At 39.9% G+C, this 20,114-nt stretch overlaps 1 protein-coding gene across 1 annotated transcript; it reads left to right on the top strand.

Moving 5' to 3' along the window:
• Nucleotides 1-7,991: 7,991 nt before the first annotated feature.
• pax9 (paired box 9) lies at nucleotides 7,992-16,732 on the top strand. Its single transcript, XM_080870401.1, has 4 exons — nucleotides 7,992-8,167; nucleotides 8,758-9,372; nucleotides 11,382-11,521; nucleotides 15,170-16,732. Exons 1-4 carry the CDS (start codon nucleotides 8,164-8,166, stop codon nucleotides 15,422-15,424), a joined length of 1,014 nt encoding a protein of 337 aa, XP_080726527.1. The 5' UTR covers nucleotides 7,992-8,163; the 3' UTR covers nucleotides 15,425-16,732.
• The last annotated feature ends 3,382 nt before the right edge of the window (nucleotides 16,733-20,114 follow it).

Below are 20,114 nucleotides of genomic sequence, written 5' to 3'. Positions count from 1 at the left end.
TTTGTGAACTATACAGCTATGGGGGAGAAGAGACTCTTGCTCTTATTGTCCTTACACATATTTTCCCTTGCTAATCTTATGACGTTATGTTATGATGTTTGCAAAATGAAACTACAAGGAGAATGCAATGCTTTACAAAATACAATACCCTTGAAAACAAACACGTACAGCATATATATATATATATATATATATATATATATATATATATATATATATATATATATATATATATATATATATATATATATATATATATATATATATATATATATATATATCTTTTAAAATGCATGGTTTATAGATAGTTCACCACCACCATAAGAAATATCAGCTGCTTAACATTTGTTAACAGCTTTCTTTGTGCCAACTGTTCAGTGGGTCTAACAGGCCAGGGTCAAAGGCCAGTTTTCACTCCTTTTAGCTGTAATACATAACCGATTATGGTTTTGTAAGGTGTGTAAAAACTATTGATTTTTTTAACTGACTTTTTATTTTTGTTTCTCCGGTAAATATAGATTATCTAAAAAAGGTCGTATTTCATATACAGCAGAACCTTCCATTTGAATAGACGTTTTTTTTGTGTGTGTGTGTGTGTGTACCAAGTAACTTGAACTTATCAAGATAAAAACAACTTGGCCTGACATATATTCACACAGACAACCAATAGCAGGAAGGATGAACGCAGTGTTTAAGGAAAGAAATGCAAATAAACGTATACTTGCGTAACAGACACGTCACAAGCATATTTGAAAGTGAAATAAGTTCAGTCTAAACAGGTGAAATAGAACTCAATATAGTTACAATTTTACTAATTGAACGAGCCAATCCAGGGAAGTAAAAACTTATCATTTATCAGGCAATTAAAATTGTATATGTGTAGTATATGATTCTGGTATTTTATTAAAAAGTCGTGGAATAATACTTAAGAAATGTTTGACGTGTTCCCTGAAGATCCACCAGATGGCGCCACTGCATTTCACAATACACAGACTTGCCCAGGTAAAGTGTGTGTTGGCACAGCAGCGTTTGTGACCCCTGCACCGCGTGTCACCAACAAGGACGTACGGTGAAACTAAAGAAGATTAAAACAAATTGGTCACAATTTTGTGTCAACAAAGACCAAATGGAAAGATTTTAAGCCGGTTCTAACTAATTCAGCTATTTGATGCTCAAAAATGTAATCCCTTTACATTATTATTATTAATATTATTATTAATAATAAAATCAATATTTAACTCACTCCACCCTTATCTTCAGACAAAATTTGTTCTCATTCCTGTGTCTCCACAATGCGTCCCGATTAAGGAGGCCTCGGTGCTTCAGTGCTGATATTCCTGTGTAATCCTCTCTTCTTTATGAAACACATCAATCACAATTTAACTGCATGTCCCCAGAGAGAACGATGAAATTGTATTCTTATTTCTACCATCCTTAAATTAACATGTACTTCTATTTTTCGGCGCCAGACTCCAAATTAAATAACAAAAAAGGGGGCTATCAGAGGGCCAGTATTTTGTCAATGTCCACGCTGACATTATACATCTGACTCTCTCCGACCTCTGTTTGTGTATGAGGATATTGAACACTCCGTCCACTCAGTAATCTAATAACACTGCGTAAAAATCTGAAGCTCGTGTGCCCAAACTTGACTAATTGCAGGAATGTTTCCGCGCTTATGCGGGGATCTTAATGGATTAGGAAATTTAATATAAGTCCAGCCCAGGTATGACTCAAGGATTCCTCGTATCTACAACGCATAACATAGCGGTGTGGTCTGTATCAACACCCCATTTGCACTTTTTTGTGCACAAAGTAATCGGCGCGTAAAAGCGCAATAAAGGTAGAGCTCTCCATTTCCCCCCCCCAGTGTCCTTGGTACGGGACAAAGAGAGGTCCAAATTAGGGCGGAATGAAATATTTAATACTAATGGATGCCAGGTGCCAGACGAACAGATGTCAAAGTGATGTATGCTTAAAAGTGTCGTAAATATTGTTTCTTTTTGTCCCTCTCCGCTGAAACCCAGGCCTGGCCTCTGAAACACGACTACATTCGTCGTTAACCTGCGTTCGTCCTCATTAAGGCCGCACTAAAGTTACCGGGCCACTCAGTCCTGGAGAAGTGCTAACCTGTAGAAAGACTTTAATGGTGTCACCGCTATTTGGACTGCAAAGGTTAGAATCGTCGGTGCGGGTTATTTTAAAGGCGCCAAGCGATGGCATTATCCTAAAAAACAGCAGTGTCCACACAGTAAAAATCCACACAGTCTTATCTCGTTTGTATCAAACAACTTGAGGGGAAATCACGTCTTTTCCGCTTTAATAACGCGGATTAGTGGTGCTCTTGGGTGACAAGCTGCTGCTGGACCTCAATTTTCCGAGCAGCGCACGCACACACACACAAACACTATAACTCTCAGCACGTGTGTATCTTATTGCAGATGTCAGTCGTTTTGGGGACAGTTAGTATGAGATGACAGACCTCCAACCCCTTTGTGAAACAAGAAATCACTGCGTGTCCCCATAATAACCCATTAGTGGTAACTTGGATTTCCCACAGGATCTTACTGGGAACATTAAACCTGGAGCTGGGAACTTTTTTTTAACACCCCTCTGTAACTTTCTCCACGGATAATATGAGCAGCGTGGTGGCTCTGCGTCTCAAGGTTGCAGATAAGAAACTCTGTCTTACACTTTTTTTTTTCAGACCACAAAGAGGAAGTAGCAGTCTGGGCGGATTACAGTCAAAGCGTCTCAATCCAATTTCAGCAGCTTGTTTCATGACACAGGGTCTTAAGTCCCACTGGTACAAAGTCACACAGTTAATAATAATAATAATAATAATAATAATAATAATAATAATAATAATAATAATAATAATAATAATAATAATAATAATAATAATAATAATGCACAAAGACTTTAATTGTAGTTATTGTAATATTATTATTGTATCATTGTAATATGCCGTAGGCTATTTGGTTTAGCTATTAAAGTGATCTTTGCGAAATATTGGGCATATCAATACCCCCCCCCCCCCCTCCCCCCCTTTATGTGCTGCCTCTTAATTTCAAGAAAAGATGATTATTACGAATTCATTATTAAAGTCTTGTTACGGACTTTAAATGCGCACTGTTTGGCAATGGTCTTGTGGTTTCTATAGTAAGTGTGTCACTTTATTTCAGTGTCACACTTTCATTCGTCTTGATATGACGGTGTCATCCGATTGAGTGGAGAGTAAAAGGTAAAAATGTGGTAGCTCAAACTACATTAAATGGAACGCATTAGAACGGTGTCTAATTGATCTGATTAAAGGGCTATCAGCTACATGGTTGATGCCTGCTAGAGGATGCAGAACGTAGCCGTTTCGTCATCATCGTCATTTTGAACATCATCATTATTTTCGCATTTGCGGTGGATAGAAAACGAATGTATTTGAATACGAGAATTTCTGTTTCGGTACTGACGATTTTTAGAAAGATTACATCATTTAGACTGTTACGTTAATAAAACGTTATTTAAAATTATTATGAGATTATTTCAGCATCCACGAAAATTAGAATGTCCTCCCATCTTTGAATTAATTCGGTCTGAGTCGTAAATTGATTTGTAAGATAAATGTTAGTGATTTACGTTTGCATCTCCAGTAAAGTGGGCTAATATAAAATTAGATGCACCAATTTTTGAATGGAACTAAAAGACACATGGGAAATAAGTTGCGTTTAATGTTGAGAGTTTCTTTTGCATTTCCACGAGGCTTAATCGAAATCCTGCAACCACACAACTGTTTTAACGGGTTTACAGTTTAGCAGATACCAAAACAGTCTAACAGCCTGAGAAACCAAGACCAGGGAGTCTAGTTCAGCTTTTTCTTTTGTTGTTTTTAAAATTTTGTATAGCTGCACCACAGCCTTGTGGTGACAACTGAGCTCCTCATGCCTTTACTTGTCGAACATGAGGAAATTAAAAAGAAAAGGTGGGTTAGTGACTTCGCTCACACACGAAGCGGATAGTTGTGGTAAGAGTGCCTGTGTCATCCGAATTTATGGCTGTTTTGCTAGTAGCACAGGTAAACAAAACCATGGAACCCTTTCTTATCACTAATTAATTTTTTCCCTCTACCCAGATAGAGGCCTTAAGATGTCGTTTATAACCTATGGATATGTTTTTCCAAATAAGAGGATGAGGCACACCCCATAACTTTGCTCTAAAGAAGAATATTATCGCATTGTGGGCTTCATGTGACGTGGACCGTATGAATTTCCGTTGGAAATGCAAATTGGACGAAGCGCTTACGTTTTTCACTCAGCATGTTACACGATAAGCATTCACAGCTTAACATGTTTATCTGCTGAGTGTTGATGGATTATCATCAGCATTACATCCCAGTGTTCAGTTTTCTGACAGTTTTTTTCTTTTGGAAAAGAAGAAAAGCAGAAGTAAATCGAAACTAGGTATTTTTGCCAATATGTAGCTTCGATATTCATGAAAACGATCACAACCACGCCATGCACTTTGACGTGAACTGCAATATAAGGAGTTAAACGTGCAGCCATGCAGTATGTGTGGCTCCCAAACACAGCTGTTGGAGCTTGCGATTCCACTGAAGGCAAATAGAAGAACGGAACTATAAACAAGTGAAACAAATAATTACAATTCCTAAAGTCGTCTTCTTTTTGAGCTCATAAAAATATTAATAAACGGTCCATTGTCTTGCTCTCAAATAGACCACGTTATTAAAGCATCCTGGTTTTAAAAACGGAGAGAGAGAAACAGCTTTAATAAGAAAAACCTGAAGGGGCTCAAAGGCACATCAGTGCAAACAAGCAGAGGAAGTGTTAGAAATTCAAGCATGTGATGTGATGTTATTTAGAAAATACCCCTCAAGCATTAAATTATGGATTTCGACGTGCTATGGAAGAGCTGCACTTGCGCAGGCATTGTGCGTGCGCAACACCACCGGACGCACGCTGTTTGTGTGGGCCATCAAACGCTGGGGTATGCAGTCGTCTGCTTGGCAGCATATAGAACCAAATAACATGACTCAGTACATCCTGCAGGAGCTGGACTATTTCAAATAGAGCATGTTGGTGTTTTTAACGAAGCATTAATACTGTAGCCTATATACATACTTTTTTTTAAAGTCTTAAAATAAAAGTGTAGACTGTAACTTTAAAAACCCAACAACAAGCCTACTGTTTTTCAGAATAGACAAGAGGATAAGCCTGTTAACAATCCATCTCTGATTTCACAGAAACCTTATTAGACAGAGGAAAATCATTTGGGTTATGCTCTCTCCTGCAGAGCACAGGACGAAGCTCTGACTCCATCATTACGCAATTTGTCTGACAAGTGATGCGTTGCCTTCACTTGAGGTATGAACAATTCAATTCGACACGGACCATTCTGGGCTCGTGAACAGTACAGGCGTGTAGAGTGTGCAAATCGTGCGTGGAGGCTCACTGATGCCAACATACTCCATACAGGCTAAACCGCTATTATTTACATATTTAGTCTGATAGTGACGACACAATTTTTTTAAAATTTATTTGTATGTGTTTAATACACTCTAGCAGCATTCTTTAAGAATACACTATTATTATTAGTACTAGTTTCGTTTTACCGTTAATAAAAGTACAATTTACAATAATTATTATAAAAATAACAGTCATGATAATTTGCAACAGTTTCACTGACTGTAATAATCACATTATTTTTAATTAATTTATGGGAATTTTTGAACAACTGCGTAAAAATGCACTGTCTACTACCGTTTAAATGTTAATAGTTGCGGTGCCATTAATCAGATAAAGCATGTATTTCGCTAGCATTATTATTATTATTATTGTTTTAAAACGTCACCCGGTTTCAGATTGCCTCACCTTAGACGTGTATTATGTCACAGAAACGGGAGGAAGGTGCATGCCCGTCCGGCCTAAAAAATGCAGAAGATGAAGCAGTTTGGGAAGACCTTTGATCCCTCGCTCCTGACCTTGTGTTATTTCAGTTACCAGAGGCACCCCAAGGCAAACAAGTTGGGCACGTTTCCCCGCCGTAAACATTATCCTTGTTGCATCAGCGGCCTGGGAGCGGAGGAGGGTGGGCAGGTGGGTGCACAAGAGGTGATGCAGCGATAAATACATTTATAAAAACAAACAAAAAAAAATAAATAAAATAAAACAGAAGAAAGAGTCCATTAAGACAACCCCAACTGGTCTTCTTATGACAAATAACCGTTCATGAAGGCAAAAACAACTCCAGCGTGGGGAGAAAAAGTAATTTACGCGTTTTTAAAGACACGTCTAACCGACTTGCATTGCCGTGGAGGCACTATAATTTGTTCAGTTTCTGAGTTTGACGCGATCCTAGCAAAGGTGGGAAAGCTAATCATAATATAGGCATCCAGCATCCAGCCTGCAGAGCTGTGCGTGCTGAAACAAATACCGAGAAAGACTTCGTGTACATTCTGGCCCCTCAAAGCCGCTTCGGTGTTTAATGTTAGCAGAGGTTTTCAACAATATTCTTAATTGCACTGCAGCGCAGGGGTGCTGTTTGATGTTTACATGCACACTGATCTCTTTAGATTGTACAGAGATGAAGGTCAGTCATGCACCGTGGCCTTCTTAAAATATGACACGGAAAATCCAAAGCATGTGTCAAAACGGGGAGTGAGCGAAGGCGCAAAATTATGGCGTGTGTTTGTTTCTCGTGTCGGGGAGCAACAAATCTTTCTTATTGCTTGCAACTGGGGTTTCTGTGCAGAAAGTGCATGCCTGCTGAACATGTGAAAGTAAGGAATATTCCCTCTATAACACACTGAGCTGCAAACGTTGAGCTTGAAAGACAATCGCGTAAAGGTTAAGAAATAAAAGGGAATTATGTTATCACATAAGAACCTTAACAACCTGCATTCCATTAACGCTCGCTGGGCATAATTGGCTAAAAAAATTGGCCTGCTTTGCGCAGGCTAAGCCTAAAGAGACGTGCAGCTTATAATAGAAACGTGAAAATAAATAATTGTTTAAAAAAAAAACAATGATTTGAATTGTATTTTTCTTTTGACACGTGTCCGACTAAAAAAACGAAATAATACTTAATGTCAAATGGGCACAAAATTGAAACCTGGCCATGGTTTTTAACTGTGCCGTGTATTTTCAAACTGCATGACAAGAGAGATTACATTCTAAAGATTAAACTTATTCGCCTCATTTTCACCAAATCGCTGGAGCGTTTGGTCTGCTGTCAGTCTATGCTCGACGCCTGAAAGAGAATAAAAGAAGAAGAAGAAGAAAAGAAATACTTGGGTGACAAATAAGAAAAAAGTTATGATAACCTTCAAGTGCAATGAGATAGAATTTACAAACATCAACCAGCCAATTACATTACAGAAAAGCAATCATTCATTTCCTGCCATTTCCTTAATGATGCCATTTAAAAGCTTGAGATGAAAGTTAGTGTGGCGGAGCATAAAGCCACACAAAGTCGGGTCTTTGGAGCTGAACTTTTATTTTATTTTGAAAGGCAACTGATTATTATAAAAACAGCTGCATAAAATAAAACCGGTTACTGCTGGGGTCGAAAATGCACACATTTGTGGGGTTTCCCCCTATAAATAAATTCACATAATATTTCAGTTGGTGTTTCCTTGTGATGCTCACAAATAGGAACCTGTTTGTCATTTTTTTTTGTTGCTATCTTCACATCATTGTTGAAAGAGTGAAGATGCGATCCCGTACGGATACTGGATTGCACTCAACCTGCCTAAAAAACAAAGCCATTCATGGTGGCATGTCCCCGTTTTTTGGATAGCAGGATGAGAGGAACCCGGGTGTGTGTGTGTGACACTCTGAAGTTGTCATGACAAACTTCTGGGCCAATGATAATTTAGGTCTGTGCAAACTCGATGGCAAATGGGAGGGTCCGATCCAATCAGCGGGGGGAGAACCCTCGGAAGCCCAGCCTCCTGATTTCAACAGATTGAAATGTAAGCCTGTCTCCAGCGCCGTCAGGAAACAGATCGAGAATTTTGTCTCTCTTGTTCCTTATCGCGCAAGAAGATTTTCTTGGACGCGATTTTAGAAAGTGGACACGCTGGACGCGGAGCAGGACCCACGCAGGAGGCACAAAGCGGACACCGTATTCTTCATTTGCGGCTTTAACACGATGGGTGAGTTCAGTGTTGTATCGCTTTTTGGTTTCTTGACAGGGATGCAGCGATCGGTGCAACTTCTTAAAGCAAGGTGGGGGGAATTTAGCGAGATATTGTCTGTGGTGTTTTGACGGATTAGTTTAGTCTTTAATCCAGAGGATATAAAACAGGGCGATGAGTATTTATGTGGAGGTTACGCACGAATTTTGGCACTTCCCACCGGACATCGGTGTGAAATCTACCCTGCATGAACGACAGCTATCAGCGATCACTTAACACAGTTGATCCATAACTTCAGTTGTTTAGCGGGAGTGAAAACTTTGCTGAAAAAACAAAAATTCAAGTTTAAAATCAAGTGCAAATGTGAGAAGGTTGATTTTTTTCCCTCCCGTCGTATATAAATAACAAAAGTTGAAATATGTTGACTGAGACACAAATAAACTATCAGCATATCTGCTGAAATTCATATCTGTAATATAAGCATATATTATTTAAATATTCTGTTATATTATAAATAAGGGGTCGTTAGCAGTGTGGAGGGCCTTGGGTTGGTTACCTAATCGCTGTCTCACTGTTGTGCCTTTCTGTGTGTTTGTTTTTGACACCAGAGCCTGCCTTCGGTGAAGTGAACCAACTCGGTGGTGTTTTCGTAAACGGCAGGCCGCTCCCCAACGCCATCCGGCTCAGGATAGTGGAGCTGGCCCAACTCGGGATTCGACCCTGTGACATCAGCAGGCAGTTGCGCGTGTCCCACGGCTGTGTCAGCAAGATCCTGGCTCGCTACAACGAGACCGGCTCCATCCTCCCGGGGGCAATCGGAGGCAGCAAGCCGCGGGTCACCACACCCACCGTTGTCAAACACATACGGACATACAAGCAGAGAGACCCGGGGATTTTTGCCTGGGAGATCCGGGACAGGCTACTCGCTGACGGGGTTTGCGACAAGTTCAACCTGCCCTCCGTTAGCTCCATCAGTCGGATCCTCCGAAACAAGATTGGGAATCTGTCCCAGCAGAGCCAGTATGAGTCGGGCAAGCAGGCGCCTCATCCACCGCCACAACCAACGTTACCCTACAACCACTTATACTCATACCCGACGTCCAAAGTGCCCACTCCCCCTGGCATGCCCACCCTTCCCGGACACATGGCCATGCACAGGATATGGCCTTCCTCGCACTCTGTAACTGATATTCTGGGGATACGGTCTATTACAGAGCAACAAAGTAAGCATGGCTGCATGGAGGGCGGTTACATTTGTTTATTGCACCACATATAACCAACTTTTGAAGGGGTTTTGCACGCAAGAGTGCGAATGTGTGTGTGTATGTGTGTGTGTATTTGGAATAAAACCGGCACTTGTGTTTTTTTTCTCCCTTTGAGTTAGTGTAATTGTTTTTAAAGGCCTCCAAAAGTAACTATTGGAACGTTATAAACCCACAGGCCTTTTTGGAGAGAGAAAGCTTAAATGCCATTTGACCTGCCTGCTGATATTGATTTTAAAAGGAGGCAGGTTAGTTCAGAAACAGATGGTCCAGCTTGCAAGAATAATTAAGAGGCGGATGTGGAATATTAGAGGGACAGCGGAGGGAAAGGCGGTGAGACGAAGTGTATCAAAATGAGGTGTGCTGAATGTTTGCCATGACTTGGAGCGAGTCGTTTTGTGCAGAACTGTGCATTCAGCGGTTTGCCCGATTCAGGCCTCAAATAAGTATCTCGCATTAGAATGCGTTTTCTGCTGCGTGGGTTGTGTTTTGTCCACATGCAGGTAGGCCCAGATAACTTTGCCTTGTACTCAACAAAACCGCAATTGTTTTGGAAACAGTGAAACAGGATCCAGCATAAATCAGTGCTAATGGTCGGCTCGGTGGTGTGAGAGGGCTTCTTCTAAGAGCTTGTTTTCCAGTGGCAGGAAGGGAAGTGTTGTCAGTCCATTGCCGCAATCCTGTTGCTGTCAGGATTCAGGGCTGCCATGCAGAAACACGCCCCGGCCTCTTCCACTTCCACCGCCATGCAAAGCTTCACTCGAGCAATATAAATAACATAAATGTAAAGCAGATATCCACGAAAGCTCACGGGGTGGGGGTGGGTGGGGGGAGAACAGTGTTTTGAGGGGCTGCCTTTATAAACAATTTATGCATTTCTAAATTATTAGCAGATGCTTGTGGCAGGTTTTTGAACGCTGAGTTGAAGTTTTTAGTACATTTAGTAAAGTGAGAGATTTGCCACATACTTTTTTAAAATGGGTTTGGAATTAATGGAAATGATAGGAAATAAAATAAAATAAAACACGTGCACGGCTAAAAATGTAAAATATTAGTGGCTTTGTCTAGGGTAGTTTTTATTTTTACGCACACGGACAACACATTCAAAACTCCCGAGGGTTGATAAAGTCGCAGAGTGTTATAATATTAATATGTGCAGCACGCAGTTTGTTTACAGCTCTTTGTCGAAATTGTTGTGATGGCTTCTCTCACAATAAACAACGGGGAATCTATGTAGTGTGCCCATCATGCACAAGAAGGAGACGATGCAAGTCAATTCAATTTGTCTCCGACAGCGAGACAATTTTTTTTCTCTAATATCCTTGACCCAGAGAGAGGGAGTCGCTTTAGCCATAACTTAAAAAAGAAATGGATTAAAAAAAAAACCCCAACTACATTTAGTCCCATGTATTCTGAGCACATTTTCTTTACGACGAATAAAATAAATAAATACATAATTAAAAATATGACAGATAATTTCACCTTTGTGTTAGGTTCTCATTCACAGCCCTAAAGAAAAATATAAATTTACGACAAAAGGCAATTATCAGGCAAAAAATACTTTCCCCAAACTTTTATTTTCAGAAGAGATTATCTCAATTTCAGACATCTGGAAAATTTTTGAAAAAAATAATACAGAGTCTAGGTTTCATACACTTGAAACTCGGCTGAAATACAGTACATCGGATAATAGATAATACAAAGATAATTGTTTAATGGCTCAAGGAAACATTTAAAGAAGCATTACGCACAGGAAAGACCTTCAACCTACGTGCTATTCATACCTAAATTGACAAATAATCAGTTCAGAATGTCACAGGGTTTATTGTCTTGTGCAACCTGGCTAACCTGCGGTTAACGGATGCATGAATCACAGCAGCGGCCTGTGCCGGTCTTTTCCCCCCCTAACCTTAGCACAGTCTCCTCCTGACCGCCCTCTCTTCTCTCTTTCTCTTTTGCCCCCCTCCCAGTTAGTGACAGTCCATCCTTTCCCAGCACCAAACTAGAAGAATGGAGCGCTATTAACAGGACTAATTTCCTACCAGCAAGCTCTCCACTAGTCAATGGCGTGGATAAGGCGCATTTAGAACCTGAGGCAAAATACACACAGGTAAAAAAGTGGAAATCTCAATTTTTTATTTTTTTGTTTTGTTTGTTTTTTAATCAGGAGTACAGAAAGAGCGAAAAGAGTGTAGGCTATTAATCTACTTGCAGACTTGAGTATTCTTCTATTTTAACAGTTAGCATGGAAACTTCCCATTTCACAGCATTAATGCGCTCCTTCTGCTGGCTGGGGTGCATTTTTATTTCACTCTCTCTTCTCTTTTTTTTATTCTGGCTTTACAAGGGGCAGTTCGTTTAGGCCCTGCTGCTTGGTCAGTGCTTTTATGGATGATTACAGAGCAGATTATTTAACAATAAGCACATCAAAGGGGGTTTAAATAGCCTAGTTATTATTAACTTTTAGGATTTTGAAAATTAAGTGTAGCGTGCTTCACACTCGAGACAATGGCTGGACCCCTGAATAAGAGCCAGTTGCCTCCTGTTTTCGTTTCCCTGGTAAATTATACAGTATTTGAATTGGCTGGTTTTAATGCTGTAGCCTAGTCAACGACAACCATCATCCCGTCATTTGTCTGTGAGTTTTAAAGTAGGCTTTGGGATATTGTTGTGTCCTTAATGGCAGTCCTGCAGCTCTAAGCGTCCGGTGCATTCGTTATTTTGCTGGAGCGGTTAAGTCCACGCTAAAAACGCCGACTCAAACATACAATAGTGAAAAATTAATACACGAATCGTTACTGACTTTCATGCAACTTAAGATGTTTTTCGTTTTATTTCCTAATGTTATGTAGCTTTAATAAAATGTATATGGCCAAACTCAATAAGCTGAAAGTGATTGGATAGATTTTTATTCAGCTTTATCTCCGCTTTTCTATCTAAAACTAACGCAGGTCTACACACCACTCATCGCAGGCCTTTAATGTCATTTCCCTCCCAAATCACGCTTGTGTGCGCATGCTTTCCTTTTCTTCTTTTATTTTGAAAGGGCTTGTGATTCTGGTCACTGACAGAAAACGTTTCCATGCACATCATTTATTTTGCTACTTTATCATGGGGGGCTTTTCATTCTCATTATGAAGGAAAAAAAAAGATTGAACCGATGCTGGAAGATTAGGAGCGCTCAAAGTGGACGCACAATAACTGTCTGAGCGGTTAGCCAAGCAGCTATACAAAAACAGAAGTGAGCCATTAAATGCAGAAAATAACAACTCCATAAATTACACAGTTTATTGCATGAAAAACAAAGAATGGCGAAGCAAGAACTGTTCCACCAAAACACTGAGGATTAAAATGTGCCCCATCACTCCGATTTTATACATGCAGACTCTGCAGCCTGCTAAGATCTAATGTGACTTTAGACTTTGTTAAATTTGTGTTTGTCAGACAGGCTGAGACGCAGGGAAAGTGCGCGGTCTTGCCAGGATCGTGTTCAAACAAGATGGCTAAACAACTTTGTATCTATCAAACTACAAGTCACTTTTTACCACCAGTTTCAAAGCACGATCTTTCTTGCAGCAGCAGGGAACTTGTTGTTTTTGGTTTTCTTTTTTAATTTTTCTAAAGGTTTACTTTCAGCTAAGAAAACTAACCAAACCTGGCCAATGAAAACCTTTGACGGCTTTACATTTCTGACAAATTTCCTAACACCTATTTTTCCATAAGGACCAAGACCGCGGCTAGAAACCTTTGGCCTCTGCTCTGAAGGCAAAGCGGGCAGATGCACCCGTGTGTGCTTCTCTGCAAGATTGCGAGCATCATTAACACAGATTAAGGTTAAATCACGAACCGCGGCTCGGAGTTAATGCAAAAGTGTTTTAAAAACGCTTGAAAGAGGCGAAATGTTTAACAAAACATAGCCTACATATTATATATATCTAAAAAAAATATTTAAAATTTGTACTCTCTAGAAATTTAACAAAAAAACAAACAAACAAACTCGTAAATGTCCTGAAGTTTAGTTTAAATTATTTGTTTAAAAAAGAAATACAGGGATTAGAGCAGCAGTAAATTCGCTAAAGTATTTTGTCGCATAGTCGACCAAATACACCAAGTGTTTTATTTATTTTTATTATTATTCATAACAATGAAACACTTTAATGTTATTATTATTAATATGAATTTTAAAACTTTTTAATAGTAATGTTAAAGTAAGTACAAGTGATGTAATTCAAGTTTAAAAACGTTTTATATATACGGAGGGCGGAGGATGAAAGAACAGGTCCGCCTTATAAATTATACAATCAGATACAAGATCAGTCCCATAAATTCGCCTTTTGTATACTCGTTTGATTTTGTTGACTTTGTGTCAGACAGGTGTTGATTCAACTATGTGGTCGTTCCGGAGGCTGCAGTTAGTTGTGTTCTTGCAGTAGTCAGTTGCGTAAAACTGAAAGGGAGTTTCTTTTCTTTTCTTTCTCTCTATATACTATATATCTATATCTATGTTATATCTATACCTATAGATAGATAGACATTGCCATGAGCCGAATGTGTGTCTGTATGTATAAGTATACCATGTGCAAACACTAGGCTGTGTGTAATATATGATGTTTTTCAAGAGTGGAAATGTGTTAATTCTGGGGAAACTGTTTAATTACATTTGTTGATTTAAATTGGAAAAAAACAAGAATAATATAATGGGCTGTCTGTACAGGACTTAATGAAATACATTTCAGTATATTTGAGTGAAGTTATGATACAAAACACCCGCATACTCATACACACATGGTCAGACACCCACAAACAACTGCCCCAGACACCCACAGCCACCCAGTACAGACCCACAGACACCTGCAGGCCCAGGCCCAGGCATGCACACACACACACACACACACACACACACACACACACACACACACACACACACACACACACACACACACACGCAGTTTTTTCTCTGTACTTGTGTTTTTATAATCACCGCAAATGCCAGTTAGGAAGATAATTTTTCATATCTCTTTTAAGATAGTTGCCAGTGACTTTGTCAGTCAAGCAAGTCTATGAAAATAAGTGAGAGGAACAGAAAAGATCCCAGTTGTATAGAAATAATTCTCAGTAGTCCGGGACCACCCAGGAACAGAAATTCTGCCTCCCTGCTGAAATGCTTTGGTGAATTCCTCAAGTTAAGTCCTGTCGCTGTGCCAGAGAAGCAAAGCCCATTCCTGGTTCGAACCATGATATTTCCCCTGTGCGTGCCTTTTCCCTCTCAGTCTGTCATGACATCCTTTAAGTGCCGCCCCCAACCAGCCTGTCTCCCATCATATGGCGCAGTTTATCAGCAACACTGGTGCAATGTCCACTTTTGAGTTGAAAACAAGCTCCATATAGTGCACGTATGCTTCCCGAAACTGGGAAAATATTTATTTTCATGTGGTAGCTGTGAAGTTAGAATTAAGCTCTCTGCTGTTTATAATTCAACCAACATCACTTTCACTTTCTTCTACAGCTTGCCCCAGTTTTTCTTTCCTTTTCTAATTACAGCAGCTGCTTTTGTGTGTTTCCCTGGGATGGGCAGAAATTTTTTGAACTTATTACAGTCCCTATTTAGGAAAATGTCTGTGGCAAACAATTTCTTTTTGATCATTTTTTAGAAAAGGAAAATGACTAATGATGAAATGAGTTATTAGTGACTTTTTAAACCTATAATTAAGAGGCTCTTATCTTAATCTTATTTTCCCCTTTCTTCTTTAAATCCCAGATGCCGAATGGCTTGCCCACAGTGAACAGCTATGTCACAGCACCCAGCATCCCTCCCTACCACCCTCCCACCCAAGTGTCACCCTACATGGGGTACAGCGCCACCACGTCGGCCTATGTGACCGGACCCACGTGGCAGCCAGCCAGTGGCAATGCTCTATCTCCCCACAGCTGTGACATTGCCACCCCGCTGGCCTTCAAGAGGATGTCAGCCAACCGTGACGCCATCCACCCAGTCGCCGCCTCGGTGCTGTGAAGTCAACTCCACAGACTGATGGGAGAAAGGGGGGTGGGAGGGTATGAAGGGGAGTGGGTTGGGTGAGAGACGGAGAGGACATTCAACTCCAAGTCTGTCCATGGTGGCAACTGTTTTCCACTCCCATTGCCAGCTTTCTATGAAGGACTCGGCCCCAGGACTCATATCTGCGCCACTGGGTATATGATGCCCCTCCGAGCTAAGCGCAGTCAGACCAAAGACACACAACGAATAAAAAGCCTGTCAGTTTTTACAGCAAATGTGTTGTCTAAAAGTACTTGCAGGACAGGTGTTCCAAAGACTGACATATGACTGCTACACCACCCATCAACATAATTCCTCTCAGATTCTTTACTGCACATCTGCAAATGTCTCTGGGCAAAATGGGGTAATGTATAACTTCATGAATACAGAATCAAAGAAAAGGGAAAAAAAACTTTACATTAGTGTTTCAGGGTGCTTAATAATAATAATTGCTATTGTTTTTTTATGTTTGTATGCTTTTTGTTTATGATTTGATAAAAGTAACTCTGTTATGGAGCGTTGTTTTCCACTTCTCTAAAAGTGTAGCCTATGCAAGAGCTTCAAAGGGAAGTTTATTTATTAGATTAAAGGTACGTTGAATGAAGTGCAATTAGTCTTACAGAAAGCATGGACATCTCCACGCACATTTAGACAGAATTGGCATTGGGCACATTGGAGTCTAGAGCATTAACATAATTAATTGTCAAATGTTGCACAATGAAATTGAATGTATCTTATTAAATTGTTTGGCTTTTATTGGTCTTCGTGGAGTTTTCTGGCTGTTTGGGGATTCCTCAACACTTATTATTCGGAGAACAGAAAACAAGTGCACCATCACAGCTAAAAATATTTCATCTCTTTTTCTTCCAGCTATTCCAGACTCAGGGCATTGTGGCCTACTGGCCTGTTTTACATGAGCAGGAAACTGCTTTCCATAAAAGAAAAAAAAAAAAGACGTGTGCACGCTGACAAGGCCTGTATTTTCTATTACCATGCGTCATGGCTCACTAGGAAACTTCATCAGAAATGCTTTGGGAGCACGAGTGTTTGCGACCACTTGAAGCAATTCTTTGAAAGTCCTTTGGCCATTAAAAATGGGTACATGTCTTCTCACCTCATTACATTTAATGCGGTCCTTTCTGTAAGCATAAAAAATTATACCTGTGCATTAGAGTGACAAAAACACAATTTGAGTAATTTGGGTTCGCACTATTTTAACAGATTATTCCCATAAAAATTATAAATAAAAATAAAACACAAATGAATAAAATGTGCAAAACATAAGAGAATTTTGGACATTTCCCACTGCAACCAAACTGAAAAAAAGTCAAAATGCAGTGTATATTTATACTTTGAAACATAGAATATTAATTCCAGTAAAGCCCTGCTGTCTTTAAAAAATAATAATAACAGCCTAATGTCATGCATTATAATTTTCAACCATTTTAAGTCATAGAATTTTTTTCATATGGTTTTGTGGGAAAAATAGTAAATAAAAATATCAGCTTTTCAAACAAATTTGAGATCTGTGTGCCCAAGAGTCCTAGACTCCTGGGGTCAGGTGCAGTCCATGTACATTCAGAGAGCCACAAATAGACTCATTGGCCTGCGGTTTCCAAGGTCATCAGACATGTGACCCAAACACGAACCTCCAGCAGCCACATAAAGGGCCAAATAGGACTGTCAGGGCCAACTCAACGTGTTCATTACAAAGGAAAAGCACATAGGCCATCTGACAAATGACATGTTTGCAAAATGATGCAAAAATACTTTCTGAAAGTGTAGAGGGGGGAAGAGTGTAGTGTAATAAATTACGAGTGAGTCTGGCAAGCCCTGTCTAGCCCTGCAGTGGAAACCACAGATTTACACAAACTGGGCTTTAGTTGAAGTTGTAGATTGATAACTTGATATAGGTGCTTACCCAGCTCTTTCGCATAGCATTACCTGCCGCCGATGGTTCAGTAGGTGCGCGGCTCAGTTTTTCTTTCCCTCCCGCGATACAGCATAAACAGCCTCTGCACGTGACAGTGTCAACAGTCCTCCCCATGCAGGAGCTGATTTGACTTGGAAAGCAGTCTTCCCCGCATCCAGTGGTCACGGACCGTTGCTCAGGGATCGTAGTGTTTCTTTGACCGTATGTGAACCACATCACAGAGACGAGATGTTCACTCGCTGTACCAGCCAGCCATCACGGCCACCCTTTTACCATCCACCATCCATCATGAACGGCAAATGATAGTTAAGTCTCTGAGTGGCATGAAAGAGTCGTTACACGCTCTGTTCTTTACCTCAGCCGACACACAACAAGGCCAAACAACTTTTCCTTTCAACTAAGCTACATGAACTGCACACAGCCTTGTTAGTCTAGTCTGACTCACAGAACAAAATTAAAATGTGGTTGTCTTAATTGACAACAGTATTCAAAAAACAGGAACAGTGTGTTTTCTAGACAGGAGGAAGCTTCTCGAAAGTCTAACAATCCCTGCTCTTGTAGTTTAATGTTGGTCAGCTTTATGGAAAGAGAGGTCTAAAAGGCGTACTTAAAAAAAAAATAATAAGGGCAGACACGTGTTTACAATTAATTAAGTTGAGTCTGACTTCAGTGTCATATGGTTATCTTTACTTCTCCGCATGCAATTAGAAGCAAGACAGCCATTTACAGAGTAACACTGAGCAGAGAAAGTAATACCGGCTGAATACAGGACTTCATGCGTGCTTCTGCTCAATGAACACTTTTAAAAGCAGCTGACAACAGCCAGAATGTTTTCTTAATGTCTTAAAACAACAACAGTGAGGAGACAGGTGAGCAAAATGGAAAAAAATAAGTGCCGTGTTTTTAAAAATCACGTCTGGTGCCGTGTCTTTGTGTGTGTGTGTGTGCATGGCTGACTGCTTTTTACCTACAGTGTAAATTGCAGACATTTTAATATACTAATCATTAACCACATTTGCACTGGGAAAGGCAGGTAGAGCCATGCCCAGGTTGCAGCCTTGTCAAAGCGGAGCCACTGAATTGAGATGTTACAGATGAGGGTGGGAAAATCCATAAAAAGGGCGCAAAGAAAATGACGTGAGGGAGACTTATAAGATTTATGATTATTGCAGTGTGCAGGGAATTCATGGTAAAGTTTCACAAGCTTTTAAAATACAGATACAGATTCAGAACTCCATTACATAAAGGACAGGTTAAGCTCTTACAATTCCATCAGTCTTCAAGCCACAGTTGTTAGTCTCTCACCGCGGGCCCCTAGGCAAAAACTAGGAGCCGTTCCATTTTGGCAGAGAGTGACTCCCACATTAATGATGACTGTCAAATGCCAACGTGGCTCACTATACCAGCTACCAGATGAAGTTAAGATGAGTCTCTTCGAGAAGCCACTATGCCTAAGGCTGTGCAACAGGTGTGTGTATATATGTGTTTTTGAATATTTGTATAAGAAACAGACTGAGAGTGAGAGAAAGAGAAAGTGTGTGGTAACCCCCTCGATCCCTGCAGCCCCATTTGAATTCTTGGGGCTTGTTATTTTAGCTTGCACTAAATGTTCGAGCGCTGACTACCCGCCAGAGAGAGAAAGACTGACACTAAGTTGGCTACGAAGCGCTCGGATGACAAAAAGGAGAGTGATGAAGTGGCAAACTGTAGAAAGGGGATATTCTTATATCGATGCCAAGATGAAACGGTCCCAGTTAAGACAAAAACAACAACACGAATCTACTGTTACAGGACACGCAACACACAATTATACAGTGACGAAAATGTGGGTTCATTTTTTCTTTTTATTTGTTACCAATACATGAAAGAACTGTCCAGTTGTTGTTTTTGATTTGAGGTTTTTTTTTCAGGAAGGTCTTAAAAAGGAAAATCCACACAACATTTTATCAATAAAACCTTGAAAACATATAAAACTCAGATTTTTTTTTGGAGGTACATTAAAAACAGAAGAATCCCATCGAATACTGTCCATTTTCATGGTGCAGGGTGCACCAAAACCTTCATATTTTCCATAGCACTTTTCTTGACAAAGCCAGAAAATGATTATTGAAAAAACTGAACTGCATGTTAAATTGTTGTTGTTGTTGTTTTTTTTTAAAATAACGTGGAAAACAGGAAGCTCTCAAAGATGTTGACAGTTTTGTGACTGATTGTCTCAGGCAGGACGGTTTGCCCCCAGCATCCAGTATAATTATGGAACGACATCAAAAGAGACTCTCCGCGTGCCTTTGCGATGCCATGGGCTTCTGGTGCCAAGTTTGATCCGTGTATTAAGAACAAACTGGCAAAAACATATGCATTAATAACTTTTGCAATAAGCTTTCATAACGTCAGTGTTCTTGTTAGACATTAAAACACTATTTCTGCTAAGGCTCAGTAGTACACGGATGAAGATAGGTGTAATCAATAAGCAGACTTCCAAGGAATCCTCCAAAAGTTGCAGTAGCACTGGGAGCAGTGCTTTGCTGCACAATGAGGTGTTCTTGAAGGCTGCTGAATTTAAATTTAAATATGATTTCTACTCTACACTATGTCTGAACTTCCTGATTGCATCTTGTATTTGCATTTATGAATACATATACCATAAAAAGATGAATATGTATATATATATATATTATAATGTGATAAAATAGGAGACTGGAGATTGATCGTTGTACAAACTCATCTATATAT

Source organism: Rhamphochromis sp. 'chilingali', assembly GCF_963969265.1.
Source record: "Rhamphochromis sp. 'chilingali' genome assembly, chromosome: 21".
Classification (NCBI taxonomy): Eukaryota; Metazoa; Chordata; class Actinopteri; order Cichliformes; family Cichlidae; genus Rhamphochromis; species Rhamphochromis sp. 'chilingali'.
Note: the sequence above shows the minus strand (reverse complement) of the source record. Positions and strands in the feature narration are given on the sequence as shown.